Genomic DNA, 21745 nt, shown 5'->3' with positions numbered 1-21745 from the left:
TGAGACCACCTTGTTCACGGTATTGTAACGTTTGTAGACGTTTGTTGTCTGAGAATTTCGATCTGAACGTAAATAGTTGGTTTGAACCATTTTTGAGAATGTTTTACTTCTATATTGTTAACAACAGTACTTTTGCTTGTGGTTCTTCCCAGGTTAAGTCTTAACCTTGAGTCTGGGTGAGTTGGGTTCAAATTTGCAGCTGCAAAGAACATCCAGAATAAAAACTGTGCAAAGCTGCAGTGGCTCAGTGTGGTGACCCCTGCAAAGGGCATCAGCTGACACTACCTTACTTTCTATTTACACCTCTGCTCAGTACTTGAACAGATATTCAATCATTTCTTTGGGTAAATTCACAATATTGGGTTTCCTTTTCTTGAATAAACACACGGTAACTCATTTGTTGGTGAGATTAGCTTTGATTTTTCTTCTGTGTGTTCGTGGTTTTTCTTACAAAAAAGTGGCATAAGTGGCAAAAGATGTTTTATTTACCCTCTCTGTTAATAATCCTTTTTTTTTTCATTGTCATATGAACTGAATCAACAAAGAAGCCAAACATCCTTAAATGTCTTACCAAATCCTTTCCTGGAGCTTAACTCATTTGTCACTATAAGGTCATGTTTACTTCCACTCTGCAGGAGAGGTTGTAAAATACTAGAGCAAAGACAAATGCAAAACCGGAGAGTTTTTGGTTTTTTTTAATCACTGTATTTTTACTGTTAATGACTCTGGTGCTTCTTGTTAAAGCTGAATTTGGATCTCAAATGGTTAACGTACACCTCATCCATTGCTCTTTGTAGTGTGCATGTTCTTCCTCTATGTGCATGGGTTTTCTCTGAGTTGTCCTGTTTTTGCCTCCAAACAATCCAAAAGCATGCATTTGATATTAATTGGTGACTCCATCTTGCATGTTGGCGTCAGTGTGTGTGGTCACCCTTAAGTTGAATAAAGACGTAAAGAAGACAGATTAATCTGGAATAACGTGAATGCAAAAAAAAAAAAAGAAGAAGAAGATGAATGTGGACGTCCTTTACCCCATCGAAGGTTCAAATTGCACAATGAATGAAGGGCAAACACATGTCGCAACGCAAATCAGCCTCCTTGTCATCTCATTCTTTAATCGGATCACCAAGCTGGGCTTCATGTGTCTCTTCTGCCTCAGTCGTCAATCATTTGTCGGCTGTGACGGGACATCAAAGACCATATGAGCACTTCGGATGTGAACCATGCACTTGATCTGGCAAAGCAAAACTTTCTGTTTGCGCTGCACTGGCACACACATTTGTAACCCTGATGCCTTTTGAAACTCGTCCAGAACATGCGATCTGCACAGCAGAACATTAAAGACTCTTTTATAGCTGCTTTCAATAGGAGGTGGATGAATGTTCTGCCAGTGAATTTATATTGTTGTTGTTGTTGTTGTTGTTGTTTTTGAACCTGCAAAGAAAACAACACACATAAACCCAATCTCCCCCCTTAAAGGCCACACACACATCAAACAGAAATGATCTCCAGCACTGACAAATCCCTGTCTGAACACATCTCCATCCAGCTTGTTCTCATTTAATGTGAACACAGCTCATTAACCCTTCAGTGACAGTCTTATTATATTTGATGACTTCTGCATTCTTTCCTGTTCCTTTCAAACTGGTTATTTTACACCTGTACTGTGCTCGTGCAGGGTTCTAGATATGTGTCCAACATGCTTAGGAAGTCATGGTGCTCATTTTCGCAAATAGTACATTTTAAATTTAGACAGAGATGCACGTTACTCTCATGAGAGAAATCCAGATATCTACTCAATGTGGAGACTTTTTAAGCAACAGATGTGTGATTTTATTCAGCATGCAATTATTTTCATCACGTGTACATGGAACGTCGGTCTGTATTTTGGTGTTGCAGTTAGAAATGATGCCTCAAAGCAAAAAGGTCTCCAGTTTGAGTTCAGGTGGGAAGGCTTCCTGTGCTGAGTGTGCGTCTTCTCTCCGGTTTCCTCCCACAGTGAATAAACATAGATTTGTGGCTGATGAGTGACTCTAAATCACCAATAGGTGTGAGTGTTTGTCCTGTGGTGGACTGGGGACCTGTCCAAGGTGTAGCCTGCCTTCGCCAGGAAAGCTGCCATCGGCTCCTCCGAAGTTGGGTAAAACAGGAAATGGCTAATTAGAATGTTTTACATTGACTTTAGTGAGAAAAAGAAAAATCCTTTTTGTGGTTTTAATTAATGGCCTTTAGATTGTGGATCAAACTCGTCTTTATTCACATGAAGTACACTTGAAACTGAAGTCAGCATCACATGGCTTCCACACTGTCCAATTGGATCCCTCAGATAGTGATTTGGTCATTGTGTGTGTGTGTGTGTGTGTGTGTGTGTGTGTGTGTGTGTGTGTGTGTGTGTGTGTGTGTGTGTGTGTGTGTGTGTGTGTGTGTGTGTGTGTGTGAGGTGCTGTGGATGGCAGGGGGAGCCAGGGTTCTACAACCACGCACGGCCACGCGTCAATTTCACGAGTGACAACGTCAACTGAACCGGCAATGGATGTGTCTTCCTTTCAAAATAAGACCAACCACTGTCAACGTCAAAAGAGAAACGGCACAGGGAATCAAAAACGAAAAGGTTCACAGGGAGCAACTTTGAACTCTGAATCCCTTTTCGAGGCATGAAATATGCAGTTATTTAGTGTTTCTATTCTGGAGATGTTTTGTTTTGTTGCTATGCTTCTCTTCAATTAATTTGTATTTTCTTTCATTTTACATCCATTATGTATCATGTTTTTGGTCATTGTGTTATATAGTATGTTGCATCCTCGTTCGTTTTCCTTTTTTAATTACTTCATATTTCATCTATTTGTCATATTTTGTGACTCCATTGCGTCTCATTTTGGCTGTTTTACATCCCCTTAGTCATGCTGTGATTTGGTTCATTTGTGTCTGCCTGTTTTGTGAAGGAATTTATTTTGTTTTGCTTATTCAGGGCTTATTTTTGGTCATTCTATGACTATTTGATGTCAATGTATGTATTATTTTGTTTGTTTCACACACCTCCAACAGTGGTTGTTTATGGCTATATCTTGGTTGATGTGTGTCTCTGCTTGTTTTGTGTAGTATTTTGTTTTCAGTCTCATTGTAATAGTTTCGGCATACTTTTGTCATTTATTTTTCAACAGTCTCTGCACTTTTTGGCCATATTGTACATCTATTTTAACTATTTTAACTAATCTGTTTTGTCGGAGTCCCCCCCATCACTTTGCAGTCATTGTATCGTGTTCTGAGATCCATCCATGTCTCATCTGAATACAGGGTGTCTAATTTTTGGTTATTTTATGTCCCTATGCACTCTTACTTGGTTGATTTGTGTTTCTGCTGATTTCATTTGCACTTTTCTTTTTCATTTCCTATTAGTTATTTTACAGCTTGTGTACTTTTCTGTGTATCTCTTTTTGGTCATTATAAGGCTAATTAAGGTCCATATGTGTCCTTTGCACCTGTCTGTGATTACTTTGTGGCATAACTTTTGGTTGTCAACTTATTTTACGCAATTGATTTAACCCAATAATTCTTTTTGCACCCCTCTGCAATGTTTTAATTTTGTTCTTTTTGTGTTGATTTGCGTCTCTGGAAGGTTTGACTTCAATGCAGTAGTTTATAGCGTCGATCCTGGCTTTTATTTGACGCCGGGAGAGGGGGAGGTGCGTGCGCGGTTGCGCGCTTGACGGCGCTCCGGTGGATGATGCGCACACACTGAGATTTGAGGGGGGAGGTTTGGAGCAGCTCGGACTCTCGTTGTTTTACGGCATTTCTCCGCCAGGAATGGTCCGAATACTTCCCAGGATTCACTTAGAATAAAACGCCGTTTCGTGGAGAAAAGATAGCCCCCGATCGATATTTCGTTTCCGGATCTTACGCTAAAGAAGGTTGAACAACTTTAGGAGAGAGTTTTCCGACTTTAATGACATCGAGAGCGAAACGTTTTGGGATAAAGGGAGTACCTTAAAAAAAACCAAAAAAACTACCGCATTGGCTCCACTTAAGTGGTTTCCTAGGTAAGAATAAAAAAAAAAAGAGCTTAACTGAAATTCTTGGACTTTTTTCCTTACGTTTTGTTTTCCGCTTCGTTGATTTTCTGAGTGGAAACCGACGTGTTCGTTGTTTATTTTTTTTGTGTGTCTTTTCGCACAAGTTTGGAACAAAAATGCGCAAACTTGCGAGCTAAGCGTCTAAAAGTTTGGAGTCCAGAGGGTGGGGGGTGAAAAGGCGAGTTTTGTTTTTAAGAGCTTTGCGTTGAAGTTTGGATTATCTTTTAATTTCCGTGGGGAAGTTTTCCTGCATCTAATCCGAGCTGTGGAGTCTTCCTCGTCGGGATTAACGCTGGCTGTTCCGCAGCTCCCCGCCAGTAAGGTGAGCTGCTCCGCACCACTCCTCCGACTCATTGTGCCTCTGCTTTCTCTCTGTTTACAAGAGAAACTCAAACCTTCTCTGTCGGGATGTTGTTTTGTTTTGTTTTTTAAAGTTGCTACTTTTGTATTTAATCTGTAAACACGTGTCGGATTGTGTCTTTTCTCCTTCTTCTCGGTAACCTTTTGCAGCCCAGTGAAGTGTCCTCACGTTGCGTGCATGAGGGACACTACAATGGGTTGCATGTGTGGAAACAACATGCAACACGCATGCTGGATAATTAAATCCAACAATCAGCAGTAGTGATGCACATTACTCTAAAAAAAGATTCATCAAGGTGGGGAAAAAAATAAAAGTCTGCTTTGCTTTTCTATTGAGGCGCCTTTAATCCACATGTGCTCACATCAGGGGCCAGAATCCAGAAAAAAAAAATCTAATGTTTGAAACAAGCACACGATGTTGTGTTGTCTCCTAATAAGAGGAGTTTGGCCTCATGGATCCACACATTTTCTGACCTGGTTTTGCTTTAATGTTTGCTCTCTGCCATAAATTGTGTATTCTCCCCGTAAACAAAACTTTTTCTCCCTACCCTCCCGATCTAAAAATGCAACCTCAAGTTAACTTCTTTCTAATCACAGGGCATAATCCTTAATGAGAAATACTGTGAAGTTAAGAGAAAGGAGGAGAGAGAGAGAGAGAGAAAAAAACCCTCTAGACAGTCATCATTACTACATCTGTCATGAAGACTGGGTTTGGAGGGGCCAGCCTGATGTTATGCAAAGCTTTAAATGTTATGTTATAAGTGGAGAAGGAGAAGATGGATGGTTTGGAAGTGCAGGGTGTCCACAGGGAGTTCACCAAGGGGGAAAAAAAAAGATCTTCCTGAACCATATAATGGGAAGTGAGGAATCCTTCTGCCTTTTAATTTACTGGGCTGCTCCCCTGGCTCAGACTTTTTGTCACTTCAGCTGAATTTGTGTTTTCAACCAAACGTAATAAAAGATTCAACGTTGGATTGACAGTTTCGTATGTTTGTGTGGATTTTGCACAGGCTGATAATGTTCTCAAGGTTGTTTTTTTGTGTGTGTGTCTCAGTGAGCTCTTGTTTTAGTTCAGGATTGATTCAGGCTTGTTTCTCTTTGTCAGGGGAGGGAACATAAACACTTACTGAAAAGCACTTTGGGTTTTAAGTGTCAAACCAAATGGCACGGTCTCCGATGGCTTGACATTAATTGTCTTTACATTTGAGTGTAATCTCATGACACCCGATCTCCCGCCGTGGCACGCCGGAGGTGAACCTCTCGATTCAGACTGTGTGGCTGCTAAGAAGAAGAAGAAGAAGAAGAAGAAAAAAAAAAATAGAAGTGAGTGTTTTTGTGCAAACAGGAGCCTGGGGGAAATGGTCTGATGCTCGTCTGTCCACTGGACTGCAGCCGTGTGCAGACCGGCCTGTTGCTGGCAGGACGTGCAGACTGGACAGGACGGGGGCTCCGAATTTGGGAGCTGAGGAATTTTATGCATGGATGGAAGTGAACAGTAATTATGGTGCAGGCCATGTTATGGGTTAGGCCTGTAACCTTTGTCTTTGTATAATGAGAGGGGCTAAATGTGTCTTGTGTGTTCTAATCCGTTTAGTTTAACCCCCTTTAGTGTGGCAGCGCCTCAGGAACGGGGCCTTCGTTTCTTAAGTGCAAGTTGGATTTGGTGATCTTGATTTTAGTCTCTTTTTTTAAATCCTGCATGATGTGAAACCTCAAATATAAAGAAGGGAAGAAGCACGGCACAAACCAAAGGGAGAGGCAAAGTATTTTTTCTGCTCTGTCTTGGGGATGAATACATTTTTGTCCACACATGCCAGATGAAGTGGGATCTGAATAGTGACTGTTACACACATTTTCTTCCTTGTGTGTGTGTGCTGTGGATGGGTTTTAGCTGCTTAGTGGCAAATAGAGATGACTGCAGCGTTTGAGATGTCACATGTGGGAGAGGCATTTCTTCACGTTCCTCTGCCTCGCACCGTCACCAGAGCGCCACCAGTCGGTTTGAAAGCAGAAGAAATACATTCTTTGTGTCTTTTCCTTTTTGTTTTATTTTTTTTAAACTCTGAATTTCTCTTTATCTTTTCATGTTCCTCGAGTTGTCCTTGATAGTAAAGTTAACATTTGGGCCGTGAACCGCTGCTTTGAACAAAATACATTTCAGGGTCACCTCACCTTTTTCTCCCCTGCATTTCAAAATCCCAAAAATAGATGGTGCAAGAAGGTAATCTGCAGACTGATACTTTAATCACTACTATTACTGTAGATCAGAATCCTGTAACGAAGATAAAGAAATCTTTACCAGATTTGCAGATTTCCACCACTTTAAAATTCAAATTGGTCATCTTTGTGAAACGTCTAAATCCGTTGAAAAATTATTTAAGGGGCCAAGGTAACTAAACTTTTATTATTCATGTAGGATAAGGTTAGATCAGCCTCAAATCTCATTGAAAGAAAATGTTCCGCGAGCAACAGGAAATGCATCGTCTCTTAATCAAAGAATTAGTAAACCGATCAGTTATTGGCTGAGAACGAATGATTTTTCAGCCAATGAGGGAGAATGTCTTTCATTTCATTCTCAGACAGACATATTGATCCTGGCTTGTTAGATTCAGACTGTTGGCAATAATTACCACAGTAATAGGATGTTTTTAGCTCGAGACCAAGAAGCTTTGGTGTCGGATATTAACACAGATGTTAGGAACAGAATTCGCTGGGAATGGCTACAACGAAAAGTCACTGAGGATTGAAATTGGGGGAAAAGATCAGTTAGATCAGCGAGACACTTGGACAGTTTAAGAAAAGCAATGTTTATCAGAAAGCATAACGATGCCATTGACTATGATTCCTGTGGCTGCGTAGCGCTGTTGGTTTGTGCACCGAAAGTCAAGAAACGTTCAGAAAACATCTCACTTTGTCAGAGTAATTATTCTGTGAGGTCGGTGTTTGCCAAGTCGACATCGACTGTCAGTCTTTCTAAAATCTTACATGAGTCACACCTTCACTAAGTTGATTTTCATTGTCAATATAATATTGATTGTTATACTGCTCTTCTCCAAAATATAGCTCAAATGGGTCAAAATTGCTTAAAAGCTTTGGTTTCAGGGGGCTATGGCCTCCAAGAGCACCAGAATGTTCAGGTGCAATCATTCGTTCCTGTCGCCATCCATGGATGTCATTTTTTTCCAGTATGAATTTGCCTTTTTGTACAACAGTACCGTACCGTTTCTCAGCCCATATTGAATGTTAGCATTCACAAAACACCTTTTGCACTGAAGCCAAAAATCCCAAAGTAAAAATAGGAACAGGACTCCATCAGCGTTCACCTGCCTGTGTGTGGGTCGCTCTCTGGGTGCAGCTGCTCCGAGGCAGGAGACGAGCGGCACGCTCTGCGTTTGTATGGTAAGACGCACTTAATGTTTAACCCATGGGCCTGTGGGAGAGCGGCGTGACAGAACGTTCTGTCATACTTTGGAGAAGCTACTTCCTCCTCCTCCTCTTCGAGTGCGGAGCCTTGTTTTTGGTGACCAGGGCCCCGGGAACGTGCGCGGCTGCTCTCTGCGGTTCCTTCTGTCTGGCAGCAGAAGCTCTTTTCTTGGAGGCTTCCCAAACACTGACTCACAGCTTACAGAGCAGAGATGACCAAGCCCCCCCCCCCCCCCCCCCCCCCCCCCCCCCCTTCCCCGACCCGACTCAGCAGCTGGAACACTAGGGCATTCTTGGAAAGTGAAATTGAATTGTTTTTTTAGGAGGACACAATGGCCGTTTCAGCGCTCGTACAAGTGATTACGTCTTAACGGAGCCACGTCGGCACACGGCTTTCATACGAGTATGTGCATCAAGCTGAGGAGGAAGAGGAGGAGTGTGGTCCTGTTGTTCTTGTCTTTTTAACAATATGATGAGCACTGCGGTATCATGATTTCATTCCTTCACCTCTTCTTGACAGCTCTTGGGAACAAATGGCTGCACAGAGTTGGGGGGGTGGTGGGAGTGGGGGGGGGCTTTGTGTTTGAGAAGAAAAACCAACTGTTAAGTGATAGATCTCTCAGCGTGGAAACGATGATGGGCCGGCAGTCTCTCACTCTACAAGGGTGTCACGTAACGGGCTGTAGTTTCTGTCTTTAACAAATTCTTCTTGGGGGCTTATGGGGGTTATGAGCGAGTGTTAATCTCTGCAGCCAGATGTGGCAGAGGCGATGATTCCAGCAGATGTGCACTCGAGGGTCACCCAGTCCTCATGTCAGAGGGCACTTATTCACCCTTGGAGCCTAAACCGAGCGCAAGCGGCAAAAACCACAAGTTACCTTGGTGGCGTTATCTGGGAATGATGGCGGTCTTTGTGCAGGAGGAGGTCAATAACACCTCATTCCTTAGGGGCGACGGAGACCAGCCAGTATTTGTTTGTTGAAGTTTTCTGCAAAGGCCCAAAGTTTCCTCTGTGTTTTGTGCTCGCTTGGCTAAATGGTGACGTCCCCACCATGCAGTCCTCCTACTGAATATTTTCTTCTTCTCTGTTGGGGCACAGCCAAACAAAGTGTTTTTGTCGTTGTGAAATGTGAAATGAACTAATTCCACCCTGCTGAGGGACTTCTGAGGGGTGCCACGCATTCATTTGTTTTCATTATTGTTTTCAGCTGTGCTCTGCGAATGACCCGCTGCCGATGCCCCAAAGATCTGAATGGAGTTGCAGTCGCAGAGAAGCCAACAGCCGTAGCTCCTTCGGCAGGATGCTGATGAGGCCAAGAATACTTCTGTTTCTGGCTTTATTTGCCCAAGTTTTAAGAACCCAGTGCCGGCCTGCTAACACTGATGACGGTAAGATGAGTCGACTGCTCAAAGCTTGCTCTTTTCATTTATTTGTCCGATGCCTTTTCCAGTTTCGGTGGGGTATTGTTAAATATTTAGCGACTGAATAAACTTATTAAGTCTGACTAATCTCGAGCCTTTGCCTTGAGAAACAGTCCATTGATAAGCACAGCTTTGTTCTCGGTACAGGAATGTAATCCTAACACACTCCAGACTTTGTTGAAGTCTGTCCTTTGTGACGTCGGTGCTCCCTCACCACCCCCATTTGCTCAAGTCTGATGTTGTTTGTGAGCACTTTACTACATCAGATGTGGCACCAGTGTCATTTCTTTTTCTTCTCCTCCTCATTTCTTCACCCTGATCTCGTCTGCTCTTCTTTTGCAAGTGGATTCACAACAGCTCTTTACAGACAAAAGCCTGCCAACGATTGTACGCTTGTTTTCTAAAGTGGACGTGAAAGTTTCCGGTAAAGAATACAGCCCAGCCTGGCTGTTACACAAGTTCACTTTTGGGAAGGAAAAAAAAAAAAAAGAGGGGGTGGAAGAGGCACTGAAATCAAATCCTTAAAAATGTGTTTCTTGGATCTGGTCCAGCGGTGTAAACGCTGCCCGGGCTTGTGGGTAGACGGGTTTGGATGTTTACACTCTGCCGTCGGAAGTAGAGAACAGCAAAAGAATATGATAAAGCACAGCGTTATAATTGAAATAATTAACCAAGAGGGTCTCTCTCGGGCTCGAAGCCCTAAAATAAACTTTCTGCGCTGTGTTTAGGCCGGCAGTGGGACGGGGAGGAGTAAATGACTCCCATCTGTTTCCCCGGGGCAGCTCCACTACCTGGCAGCCCTCACTACTCTCCTTTGTAATGAAAAGGTATTTGTTGTCACTGAGACATGAGTTCACTGCCAGCAAACTATAAATTAGCCCTGTTTTGGGGTTAAAAATAAAAAAGAGTAAAAGAGATGCTACCTTAACTTATGGTGGAGGATGGGCTTTCTGGGGGGAATGTTTGTCTTCTGAGGTGAGCCATAAATCTCCTGCGGGGTGGGGGAGGTCCAATGCGTTTTCACTCTGGTCAGTTCCCGATCACCAAATGGCCAGGTACTAACCACTTGCCTTGGTGCTTTTCCACATGCTCCCCTGCCGATTTTTGCTTGGGAAGCCACCCCCCCCGCCTTCCCCCGCTGCTCCCCTGCTGGGTGACGGATGGCTTCAGCTGTCGACGAACAATCACAGCAGAAGCATTTGGTTGCATTCCTTTTGTCTTGGGTGGAGAAACAAAATAGCTGTATGGAAATTGTCTTGTTTCATTCACGCTTCATTGTTTGTCTCAGGTGCCTTTTTTTTTGTTATGTGTCGTTCATTTGAAAAGGAGAGCTCGGCACGTTGAGTGTCTTCGGGGGGCCACATGGACAGCCATTCAGATGATTGCAACCCCCCCCCCCCCCCCCCCCCCCCCCCCCCAACTATTTCCTCCTGTATGATCACTTGCCTGGGTTTTTAATGATTTTTCTTTTTTCTTTTTGTTGTTGTGACTGTGACATATCGGGAATTTATTTTTGTGGTTTTCCTCTACTGGCTTTGCTGTCAGTCAGAGTAGAGGAGCCACTGACCCCTGAGGGCTCTGAAAAATGCAGAGCGACTGGAGTCCTGAGGAAGTGTCTTTTCAGACAGAGACGGGCGCCCGGAGGAGCTCAGCTCTGCTGACTGGAGAGGGAGAGGGTAGTGAACACGGCCAGCATCCTAATCACAACTTTTTGGATATTCTCTACTAAAATCTAAACACCGTCAAACAGTGAAATCTTATTTTCTTTTCACACTCTTCAGCTGATAAGGCTAAACCCCGACCGTGAGAACATCAGCTGAGTAAATCATCAGTCCTGATCACTTCGATGCGGCTGTGGTTTAAAATAGGTTTTACGGCAAATCTTCAGTAGGATTTCTTGAATTTGTGTGACACTTCCGCATTTAAACCCGTGAACACCAATGTCGTTTTTCCATTTGCACACAAAAAAGGCACAAAAACACCTGATTGACTTGTGCTCCAAGTTTGTGATTAGATATGACACAGTATTAGATACTATCTTTATGTATATTTATAAGACACTACCTTTAAAAATCAAGTGGCCTTAAGGGCTTCTTTAGGAAAATTTGTTACAAATGTTTTCACAATGAACGCAAAACATGAAAATAGCATAAAATGTGAAAAATACATGCAAATTATACGTTTTTTGTTATCCGTTCATTGATGCACCTGTCTTTCATTATCAACTCGGGGTTTCAGGGTGCTGCAGGCAGTCGTAGCTAACTATGGGTAAAATGCAGGGACAGATTTATTATTGTGAATGCATTCAAACCTTAATCTCACAGATTCAACCCCACAGATTCACAAATCTTCATCCCTGCCTTTTTCTTTCAGTATCTAATTGGCCGTCGTCCAATAATTGCTGTTTACCTATTTTCTGTTTCCGTTGTAGCAGACGGCTTAATTATGATACAACACCTAATAAAACACACCCTATGAAGAGTTTGTTTTCACCAGCAGTCATTTCTGAGTGATGACATCTTTCAAATGTGTTACCTCGTCTGGGGTAGAAGTCAAAGTAGATTAATGACCACAGGATTGATATATATTTAGATTTAAATGAACGGGTCAAGTCAAAACTGCAGGTTGTTTTATTTTGGTCCTGACAAGGACTAATCACCTTTTTCATGAATTATCAGGCAAGAAAACTGTTTTCATTTGTCCGTCACTCAAGTTCTATTCAAATTTGATTAAATATTTCTAAATGAACAGACTGTACATGTAATGATTATGTTGCTGATGACAATAACTTGTTCCTCGAGTTTGATGCCCTGAGCACTTCAGGCAAATTGTTGTAAATATACTAAACAAAGAACAACAGGAACAGTCATACTGCTTATTATAACCTCTGAAAAGTCTGGGTAGGTAGGTCACCTATACATGCATTGTGTGCATGTATTGAGCAACAAACCTCTTTATTGCGTGACCTCGTGACCTCCTGTCGCCGAGGCAGCAGAGAAAAGCGGTGCTACACCTACGCCAATCTAGTTTTTATGATGTTTATTCATTAAAAGGCCTAATGTTAACGCTAAATGCCGTGGAGCTCATTTGAATGACACAGGAGCCACTCTGCGGTGCGCAGTCACCCCTGGAGCTCCCCTGCGTTAATCCATGCTGATTGTAGGAGGCTCATTTAAGAATGAAAAGCTCCTCCCTTGGAGTGCTTTAAGGAAAGACGGTCGCTCCGCGAATTTTTTGGGGAGCTTGCTAATGAGCATTGTCCTCTTCTCTTGCTTCCTGCCGGCGCTGCCTTTTGTCTCTTATCAGTCCCCTCTGCACGTCGCCCGCCCCTTCACTCCGAGATGGTCAATAGCAGCAGAGGAGACCGTCTCTCTCTCGCTCTCTCGCTCTCCCCTCGTCTGTGCCACCGCCGACCCTCCTGCATTCAACCATCACTGCAGTGAGAGCAGGAAATCCCAGAAGTCATTCACGCGGCATATTGCTTCCTATGTTGTAGTCAGAGAAAGTTCCGTAGACTGGCGCCAACTCTTCCTTCTTGTTGGTCCTGCGTTTACAGGCTGCTGAGCTTTTCACCCGCTTGTTTAAAAGCCCTCGCCCTGCGTGTGTGCGCGTTCACCAACATTCCAATCGTCATTTGTTTAATTAGGTTGATTTTAAATGATGTCAATCAATTTTGTTTTACAGATGGTTGGGGGGGAAAAAAACAACAAAAAAAACATGAGTGCGTGTTGCAGGCAGATTTCTCTCAGAAAATGTGGCCCCTAATCCATTTTAATCCAATCACAGTTGCAGGAAGATTAACTGAGATGAAACATCCTGAGAGTCAAAGGAAGTGTGAAAACGCACTTACTTTGTTGTTGAAGGGTTAAAAATGGATTCCCTTGCAGTGTTTGTTGGCAGGCCATTTACACACTGAGCTTCTAACTCGTGTTGGCGCTGATAAGATTGTTTTGACTACATTGTGTTTTATCTTTCTCTACTTTTTAAAGTTGGTCACGGAGGCACAAGCCGTCCCGGCTGTGGCCTAAAATGAAGCAATGGGTCAATTTTTACAGCTTTTGTGGTTTTATTTTTTTCATTTTTTTATGATGTCTGCAGGCAAATGACTGCTAGGATGTGGTCGGTGTCTTATCAGCGTTATCTCCGTTAGGAGGGCAGGGACAGAAACACTGGACAGCCTCCACACACCGAACACAGGCCTTGTCCTGCTTAGATATGTTAGTTATTGACAAAAACAGTATTTTTTTTTTTTTCCCCCCTTTTCAAACTGAAGCCAATAAAGTGTCTAAATTATGACATCTACAAGCATGTGTGAAAAGAGACACTTGTACTAGATTTTATTGTTGTTTTTTATGTTCAAGCATGTTCAGTTGATCTTCAGCCGAGACCCAGAAAAGTGTATAAATAACATTTAGAGGAACTATTTTTTTTTTCTGTATTAAACAAACTGTACAAGTTGCAGCAAAGTGCTGATGAACACTGAACAGAGCAGTAATGGGCTGCCGCTTGGCAGCTCCAGCACTAACTCATGGTTGCTCCGTCTACGTGGCATAAATTTAATCATCTGCTCAAGTATACAAGGAACCGTACACACACACACAGTGTGCATGCTCCCAAGAAAACAAGATGGATGCTTATTTATTTGGGATGCACAGCTTGTTGGCTGAATTTGCTACATCAAGAAGTGTTGGCACACAGGACGGGGCTCGGTGATGACGATGATGGGAGTTTGCCTTTGTGGATTTATTTGCCCCCAAAAAAACATCTCCTGCACAATCCTTCATACATCGCTCTGCAAACAGAACCGACTGACTCTGTGGACTGTGCAGGACTGGTGGTTGATCAGGGGAGCAGGTCATTAAAGTTGGTTTTTGAATAATAATGATAGGGTTGTGGGAAAAAACCTCTTTGCTTAGGAACATTTTATAATGTTCCGATTTTAATCAATTAACGTTTCACAAGACTCTCATTGTGCAAGTAATGAGGCGCTTTGGCTTAATCGGGAACAGAGTCGAGAAGGATGCAAAAGAAAAGTCAATAAACGCAAGAAGAAATAAATGCAGCAAACCACTGGGCTGTAAAGTGTAGTGTGGAAAGAATTCTAGAGAATGATTATTGACTTTCTACTGAGAATCAATGGTTTGCCTGAATCTTTAAATATTTTTTTTTACTTCATTGGTTGTCTTTTAAAAAGTATAAACATACAAAAAGACTACAGACTGACATAATATTTGAAATCTGTGCATGATCGGTGACGTCAGCATGATCATATAAAGCAGATTAAGATTGACATTTTTACTCGACTGCCACAACCGGAGTCAAACTTTGTGTTTGGTTTCACATGTCCTGTCATTTACACTGATTCATACACTGGGTGTGGTCTGGGTTCCTTACCTTGGCAGCTGGTGACGGAGTGCGAACAGTAGAGGTGGGGCTCCGGTATTTTTAACTATGATCCCCATAATCAAAGGAATCACATTTCATTGCTTGGAAATTTTTGTTTCAGTTTAACTGTCCATGATTCTGATTGCAAGCAGTGTCCTTCATTGTGGATGAGTCACGGGTACAACGCTTGCCCAGCCTCGAAGCAGCTCTTCATTCATAAAGACAGTTGCTGCTACACACCTATTTAACTCCGTGCTGACACCAATGTCTAATCAGACAATGAAACGGAAGCAATGCAAGTCATTTAAGAATGTGGACAGTTTGGTGGCTTCAGTATGAACTAATATGGGGATTTTACACTATGTATGACTTTCACGCATACTCTTAGGTTTACGGAGAACTGGTTTTAAAATAAGAGAAAATATACATTGGATCTTCGTTTATAAAGAGAACTTCTGACCTAATTGTTTCCAGCGGTCAGAAGAGGATGAAAACTAGTAGATTATAAAAAAACAAAACAAAAAGCCACAGTAACACAGATGAAGACTTAACTTGTTAAAACTGAGGCACGCTGACAACCATCTCTAAATGTGTGTTGAAACTTGAACCAGATGTGCCGCAGAAGCAATCCCCATCGGGTGCCACCTCTGTCGACAACTACCAGGAAACTTAAGTTGCATAAAAAACAAAAAGAACACGCGGCACCATCCACACTGGTTCCAGCTCCTGCTGGCGCTGCAATGGTGTGAGGGATAGTACAAAATAAACCTCATAAGTATACGTTTCTTTGGAACAGATAACCAGCCTCCGAGCAGCACAATGTCTCAAACCACCAATCATCTCAAACTGGTTTCAACAACATTAGTCTGGACTTAAACGGCCTCTGCAGCCCTCAATCCAGTGTAGCACATTTTGAACATTTAGAAATATGGAAAAGACGCTTGTATAGAGGCACACGGGCAACAGGTGGAGGACTGGGGATTCAGTCGTTCAGTCTTCATCAGGTCAAAATGACTTTTTCAACAAAGCAGTGTGGATCGACAGAGGATTGAATCACTGTGAGCTAATACTTTTGTGGCTTTAGTACAAATAATCAGGCACGCATTCAGTGCGTTTGACATCATCTTGACCAAAATATCGAATGTTTTCAACGCCTTAATGAATCCCTGCCCTGAAAACTAAAGGAAAAAAAAAAAAGTCTCTCTGGTTTCATTAGATGATGTCTACTCTCCACATAGATGTAGACGGTTGGTTGTTGTCTCTGTCACGTTCCTCAATAGAATAAAGGTTATTGTCATAGTTTCAAAAACGATGCAAAAATGTTTTGAATCTCTAGCTGGCCGTGCAAAATGTTAACAAAAAGAGGTTGGTTTTGGTGCAGTTTTGTTGATTTCAACTTGAAACAAGCCAAATAAGAATATAATTGAATTATATAACTCCACTCCTTCAACCCAAATAAAGAGGAAACGATTCAACATTTCCACATAAGCAAGTATACGTTCTTGTGGGAAGAAGCCTCCAGTTGGACCAGACGGAGGTGTGGTCGTCTTGTTGAATCCAGATATGATGTGGTGTTGTTCAGGACTGTGTTTAGCAGGTGTCATGATATATAATAATTCTATTTAGGATTTTTCTTCTATTCATGTCCTTTGCCTTTTGTTAATGTCCAGAAATCCTTTTTTTTTCCTGTCCAACTGTCTACAACTTTTCCACTGTGCCTTTTGGTCTTTCCAGAAGCAGCCTGGAAACACTGATGTGGAGGCTTCTCAACACAGCCGCCTCAGTTTTTAAACTTTCTCGACGACTTAATGTAGACATGGTCCCAATGCCTCTTCTGCTTTTCCCCCCGTTTTGGTTTTGTTTTTGAGGAGAAAGTTGATCCTACCCCCTGGCCCCTTTTCCTGCTGGGATTAAGGGCCTGTCAGACATATGTGATCCAGGAAATACCTTTACTAGGCCCAAGTGGGGTCACCATGGCAACTGGCACTAGAACCTGCCACTGCAGGCCCGCTGGCCCGCCGGCTCGCTCCTGTGCACATGCTCAGTGGCCTGCTCTCCCGGCTCCCTCTACCCCTTTATTGTTCGGCGCCCTTTGTTGTGATGGTGGGAGGGATTAGTCAGATCTGCTGATGTTGTCCCGAGGTTTTTCTGTATAGATGTGCTTCCTGTTGTGATCAGGGGGGAGCCGCGTTTATGAAAGCACGGTGCACTTTGAGGATAGTTTGAAATAATCTCACACTGAAAGGATTGTTCACCGCCACAGCATTCGATTATCCAATTCGATTTTTGTTACAGTGCCAAAGGGGGCTGTGGAGGAAACAAGGATGAGTAAAAGGATTTTGCATTAGAGAGTGGCCTCGGGGGGGGTTAGAAGTAGCTGCATGGCACAAACAACACAATTTTTTTCCAATAAAGGTGTTGCGTCAATTCATAAATGAGTCAGTTGAAAGAAAAGGAGATGTTGGTTTCAGCTTTGCGCACTGATTTCTTGTTTTTCTCTGTTTAATGTTGTTTTGATCGTCATAGGCTGAGGGCAATATCTAGTAGAATATCCTCAAACGTTAGAATTGACAAATCTACGGTGTCTTTAATGTTTCCTAGTTGCTGACGACAAAACTGTTAAAGATGTCACAAGATGTGAAAGATGACATAATTCAGGGACTTTGTCTGTATAAGACACTTTTAACCCTTACATTCATATCCTGTAGTTGCTGACAAGATCTGACTTATGTAATTTTCATAACCATAACTCAAATGAGTTTATAATATCAAGAAAATTCCCCAAAAAACCTACCAGAAAGCAGAGAAACTGAGCTTTTTGCCATTACGTTGGTCCACATTATTTTTGTCATCCCACAGTCCAATCACAAGATTAATGCGTGTGCCTCATGCAGTTTGCCAAGTCAAAAACACAGTCATACTAAAAAAAACTGCCAAACGTATAAAAAGAAGCTGACGTTATCTTGGAAAAACCGTCAGAAGCCGTCACTCCTTGGACATTTTTCAACAGTTCTACAATCATTGAATCAGAGTTAATTAAAGCACCACCGTCATAAAAAGGCTATGAGTAATGGAAAATTCATTAATTCAAGCTACTCCCACTGCCATTTTTAACAGTTTCAATTATTGTTGTTAAATATTTGAGCTGAATAAAAGAAAAACATGATATATACCTATGAGTCACTCGATTCAACAAACGATGCAGTTTATGAAGTCCTGGCTTTTGTATTTTATCATCACAGGGCACTAAGGCATACAGCTATCTCAACATAAACAATTAAGGAATAAATAAGAAATGTCCGTCGTTGTTCTGTCGGGATGAAACGGGCATTTTACAGTGCAGGGATCGAACGATTTTGAGATCTAGTAGTTGTCGAGTTGGAATAAAAAGCGCAAGCATGTTTTTACAGCTATGAAATCAAAATAAACCCAGGCTGTCTATAATTGTAGTCATCACACGATCCATTTCAAATACACATTATTTGCAAACTAGTTATTCATTATCTCACCCCATTAAATGGTTCATTACTGTCGACATTCATAAAAGTACTGTTTTTTCCCCCCCCGACAGTGTTTGGCGGGGGGGGAAACAACACAGTAAACATAAATGATAATCACCAGTAAAGAAAAAGACCTTAAGAATATAAATGTCTTTTTTCCCTTCATGTACATTTTGCTTCAGCCTCCATTTTGTCTCGGCAAGAAACTTAAAAGATCCTTAACTGGACCCAAACAGATGAAATATCAGAAGAGCTTTGGGATTTAGTGAAGTAGCTTAAGTCAGTCAACAGATACACACTATAAACCAACGTCCATCACAAGAGGACATAAATGAGCAGGCGGCGCCACAGGGGATTAAACTCCTTAATTATAGTTGTGTTGGTTGTATCTTTTCACGTCATCTCCACATGAACCTTCGAGAACAGAATTCGAGTTCAGCTTGGTAATGAATCCTCTGCTGAACAAACGTCACGGTCTCTTTGAGAGCACGGATCACCTCTGATGTGTTGCGCCACTACCGTCATTTCAGACTGGAAATCATCAGTTTCAGCTCGAAGCGTCTCATTATCCGATTGTTGTTTCTCTTCGCGGGGGCTGCGTCTATTGTGTGTCTTCTTGCCGAGGTAGTGTGATACCAAAACAAGAATGTCAGAGCGATCTTTACCTTTTGTAACCAGACAAACAGCCGTGCTGTGATGGATACCTTGTCAGTGTAATTGGGTTACTCCCTCCCCCTCTCAGACTATGTAGTCATTTAGCACAGGGGGGCTCAGGTGTCTCGCCTGGTGACACCTCCCCTCTCTTCATTCCTTTAATTGAATTTCACCTTCCTCTCCCAAGTAGCTCCTTGCCTGCCAGACGATAGGGCTTTGACTAATTTGGGGTTCGATTTAATTTGGGGGAGAGGTAGGGCTCAGCGGTGTGCCGTGAGGAAATCAAAGATGGTCTTTTCTGATATTTCTCTGAGGCTATTTTATGATTGATTTTTATCTGAAGTGTCTACAGTACACGTATAGCCCGATATAAAACATACAGATGTGGTCCTATTTATAATACATCGAAACTTAAATGTCCTGCACTAACTGTGTGTGCTATTTGTGCGGGTCACATTGATGTGTGTGTGATGGTGTGAAGTCGCAGAGTGGTAAAAAGTCCTCTGAGCTGCTAAGTGGGCCCCCCCGTCCTGCTTCCTCTGTAGTCTCTGCGGAAACGCAAGCCGAGCTGTTCACCCTCTACCTCGGGGAGCGTCTGGACCTGACCTGCTCGGCCAAGGACTCTCCGCACCCCGTCAACTGGACCAAAGACCATGTCGCCGTGGCGGACGGAGACCACACACGCGTCCGCGGCGGGCAGCTTGAGATCGAGGCGGTGGAGCTGACGGACGCCGGGCTGTACACCTGCACCACCTTCGGCAACCACAGCGTCTTCTTCAATGTTACCGGTGAGTTGTGGACGCTGAAGGGGAACGTCTTTTTGTTTTTCACAGAATTTGTAGACTTATTGATTCTTCTCATTCACATTTTGTCCGAGTTTTGAGGTACATTTTGAGTTCAGCGGGTGACATAAGGCAACACAACGTGGTTTCATTTACAATGTATAGCAGATACCATTGTGTAGTCACTAGAAATCATTTTGTTCGTATCATGTAGAGAGTTTATTGCAGACATGTTTAAAAAAAACCAATGAAACATCCACATTCTTTAACATAAACTGACATTTCAAGCTTATATTTCAAATGACTATTGCTTATAAGTTTCAAAAATCAAATACCGTTTCTCAAAATATTATGATAGATCTCATAACTTTTTAATTATTCAGAGTTTTTTTTTTTCAAATGCATTGTATGCTGACCGTTAAAACAAAACAAAAAGTCCATTGTGTTTTTACACCAACTCTCTTTTCGTCTCTAGTTGAAACTCTGGCCTCGTCAGAGGACGACGATGAAGATGAAGAGTCTTCATCAGAGGAAGCCAAACTGGGCAGTCAGAAGCTGCTGCGTAAGTGTGGGGGGGGTCACTTCACGTTATTAATACCGCCGTAATAAGTGGTCATTACTGAGTCATGCTAAACTCACAGGGTTCTGAGTCATCCTCATGAAGGTGATTTGTGGGCTTTATAACTCAATTATGAGCCCGTCGTGTGTGTGTGTGTGTGTGTGTGTGTGTGTGTGTGTGTGTGTGTGTGTGTGTGTGTGTGTGTGTGTGTGTGTGTGTGTGTGTGTGTGTGTGTGTGTGTGTGTGTGTGTGTGTGTGTGTGTGTGGTGTGGGTGTGGGTGTGGGTGTGGGTGTGGGTGTGGGTGTGGGTGTGTGTGGGTGGGTGTGGGTGGGGCGATATTGGAGTAATTGATTTCTGAGTTATTTTTATCCACCCCAGTGACTTTTACATACTTCTTTGCTGAGTAATGGTGGTAAACTTTAGATCTCCTACAGTTTGTCTGTAGAGCGATTTCGACACTTGTGATTCATCATTTAGTTACTTCTGGCCTCCCAGGAGTCACTGAGCATTGGTCAGCTGGTCAGCCTTGACTCTGATTACACCGACTACCAGCGCTTTAGTCCTCCCTGCATGACTGGACTGGAATGTTTTTAAGGCCACAAGCATCTAAACTGACCTTAAAGTTTTATGTTCATTTTCAGTGCTTCAAACCCTGGCTATTTGTTTAGGTGAAATGAATTATGTAATGTTTTGTACTGCAATTTGCAGTAGCAATGTTTTTGTGTGGTCAAAATGATGGTAGAATGCTTGCTTTATACTGCCTGAAAATAAGTGTAGAAGATAAAAACATGACTTTCAGTAAGGGAGGGATGACATGGGTTACACACGTTTCCAGACGTACTGTGTAACTATTACATCGTCCGTCCTTGCGTGGTTGATTGGGTAACGTCTTGACCTTGTATGCGGCGCTCCAGGGTGTTACGGCAGGAAGGGCATCAGTCTAAAACTACTACAGCACAAGATGCAATAACTTGCTGTGGTAACTCCTGTAAAAAGCGGGCAGCGGGCCAGACATTTCATATATTTAGTAAATTTGAATTTTAAAGAAGTTTATTCAGTCCAGGTTTAACAGAATGGTTTTCGTCTGACATTTGTTTTTTAACCATTGTTACTTTTGAAAAGAAGATCTTTTGAAAGTTGCACACTGTCTGTCGCCTCTAACTTATAATTTAGTCGATCAAGAAAGTCGATGATAGAACAGAAACTGCACGTTCCTGTTTATGTCACAGTAGCTGTGTTCACTTTTCTGTCAATTGAAATTCTTTCTGATTGAGACTTGTCCAATTTAGAAGAACATCAATATAAACTTATGACATTAAGGGATATATGCATCAACAATGTCATCTTGTTCAGTCAGTGGATCAATCCCATAATGCTTTGCACCTGGAATCTCACAAGCGTTGAAGATGGACCTGTTAAATCAACTTATCAGGCTTGTGTGTGTGTGTTTTTTTTTTTTTTTTAAAAACCACAATACCAAAGAAGAGGGCGATAATGTGTTTAAGAGCAGAATTGCCCCTCGTTCTAACCGGTTCTACTTTGCGACTGTCATATTTCTCAAAACACCGTCTGTGACATACAACTGTAAC

General features: G+C 42.4%; 1 protein-coding gene across 2 annotated transcripts in view; it reads left to right on the top strand.

Moving 5' to 3' along the window:
* The first annotated feature begins 3726 nt into the window (after positions 1–3726).
* Positions 3727–21745, top strand: part of fgfr1a (fibroblast growth factor receptor 1a) — a 32605-nt gene continuing 14586 nt past the window's right edge. For both annotated transcript variants that reach the window (XM_080466667.1, XM_080466666.1), the window contains exons 1-4: positions 3727–4392; positions 9062–9242; positions 19360–19602; positions 20072–20158. In XM_080466667.1, the coding sequence (XP_080322793.1) occupies positions 9089–9242; positions 19360–19602; positions 20072–20158 (484 nt within the window). In that variant the 5' untranslated portion in view covers positions 3727–4392; positions 9062–9088. The remainder of the gene's footprint in view (positions 4393–9061; positions 9243–19359; positions 19603–20071; positions 20159–21745) is intronic.

The sequence above is a fragment of the Lipophrys pholis genome (genome assembly GCF_963383615.2).
Source record: "Lipophrys pholis genome assembly, chromosome: 7".
NCBI classification, from domain to species: domain Eukaryota; kingdom Metazoa; phylum Chordata; class Actinopteri; order Blenniiformes; family Blenniidae; genus Lipophrys; species Lipophrys pholis.
This window is presented reverse-complemented; position numbering and strand designations above follow the sequence as displayed.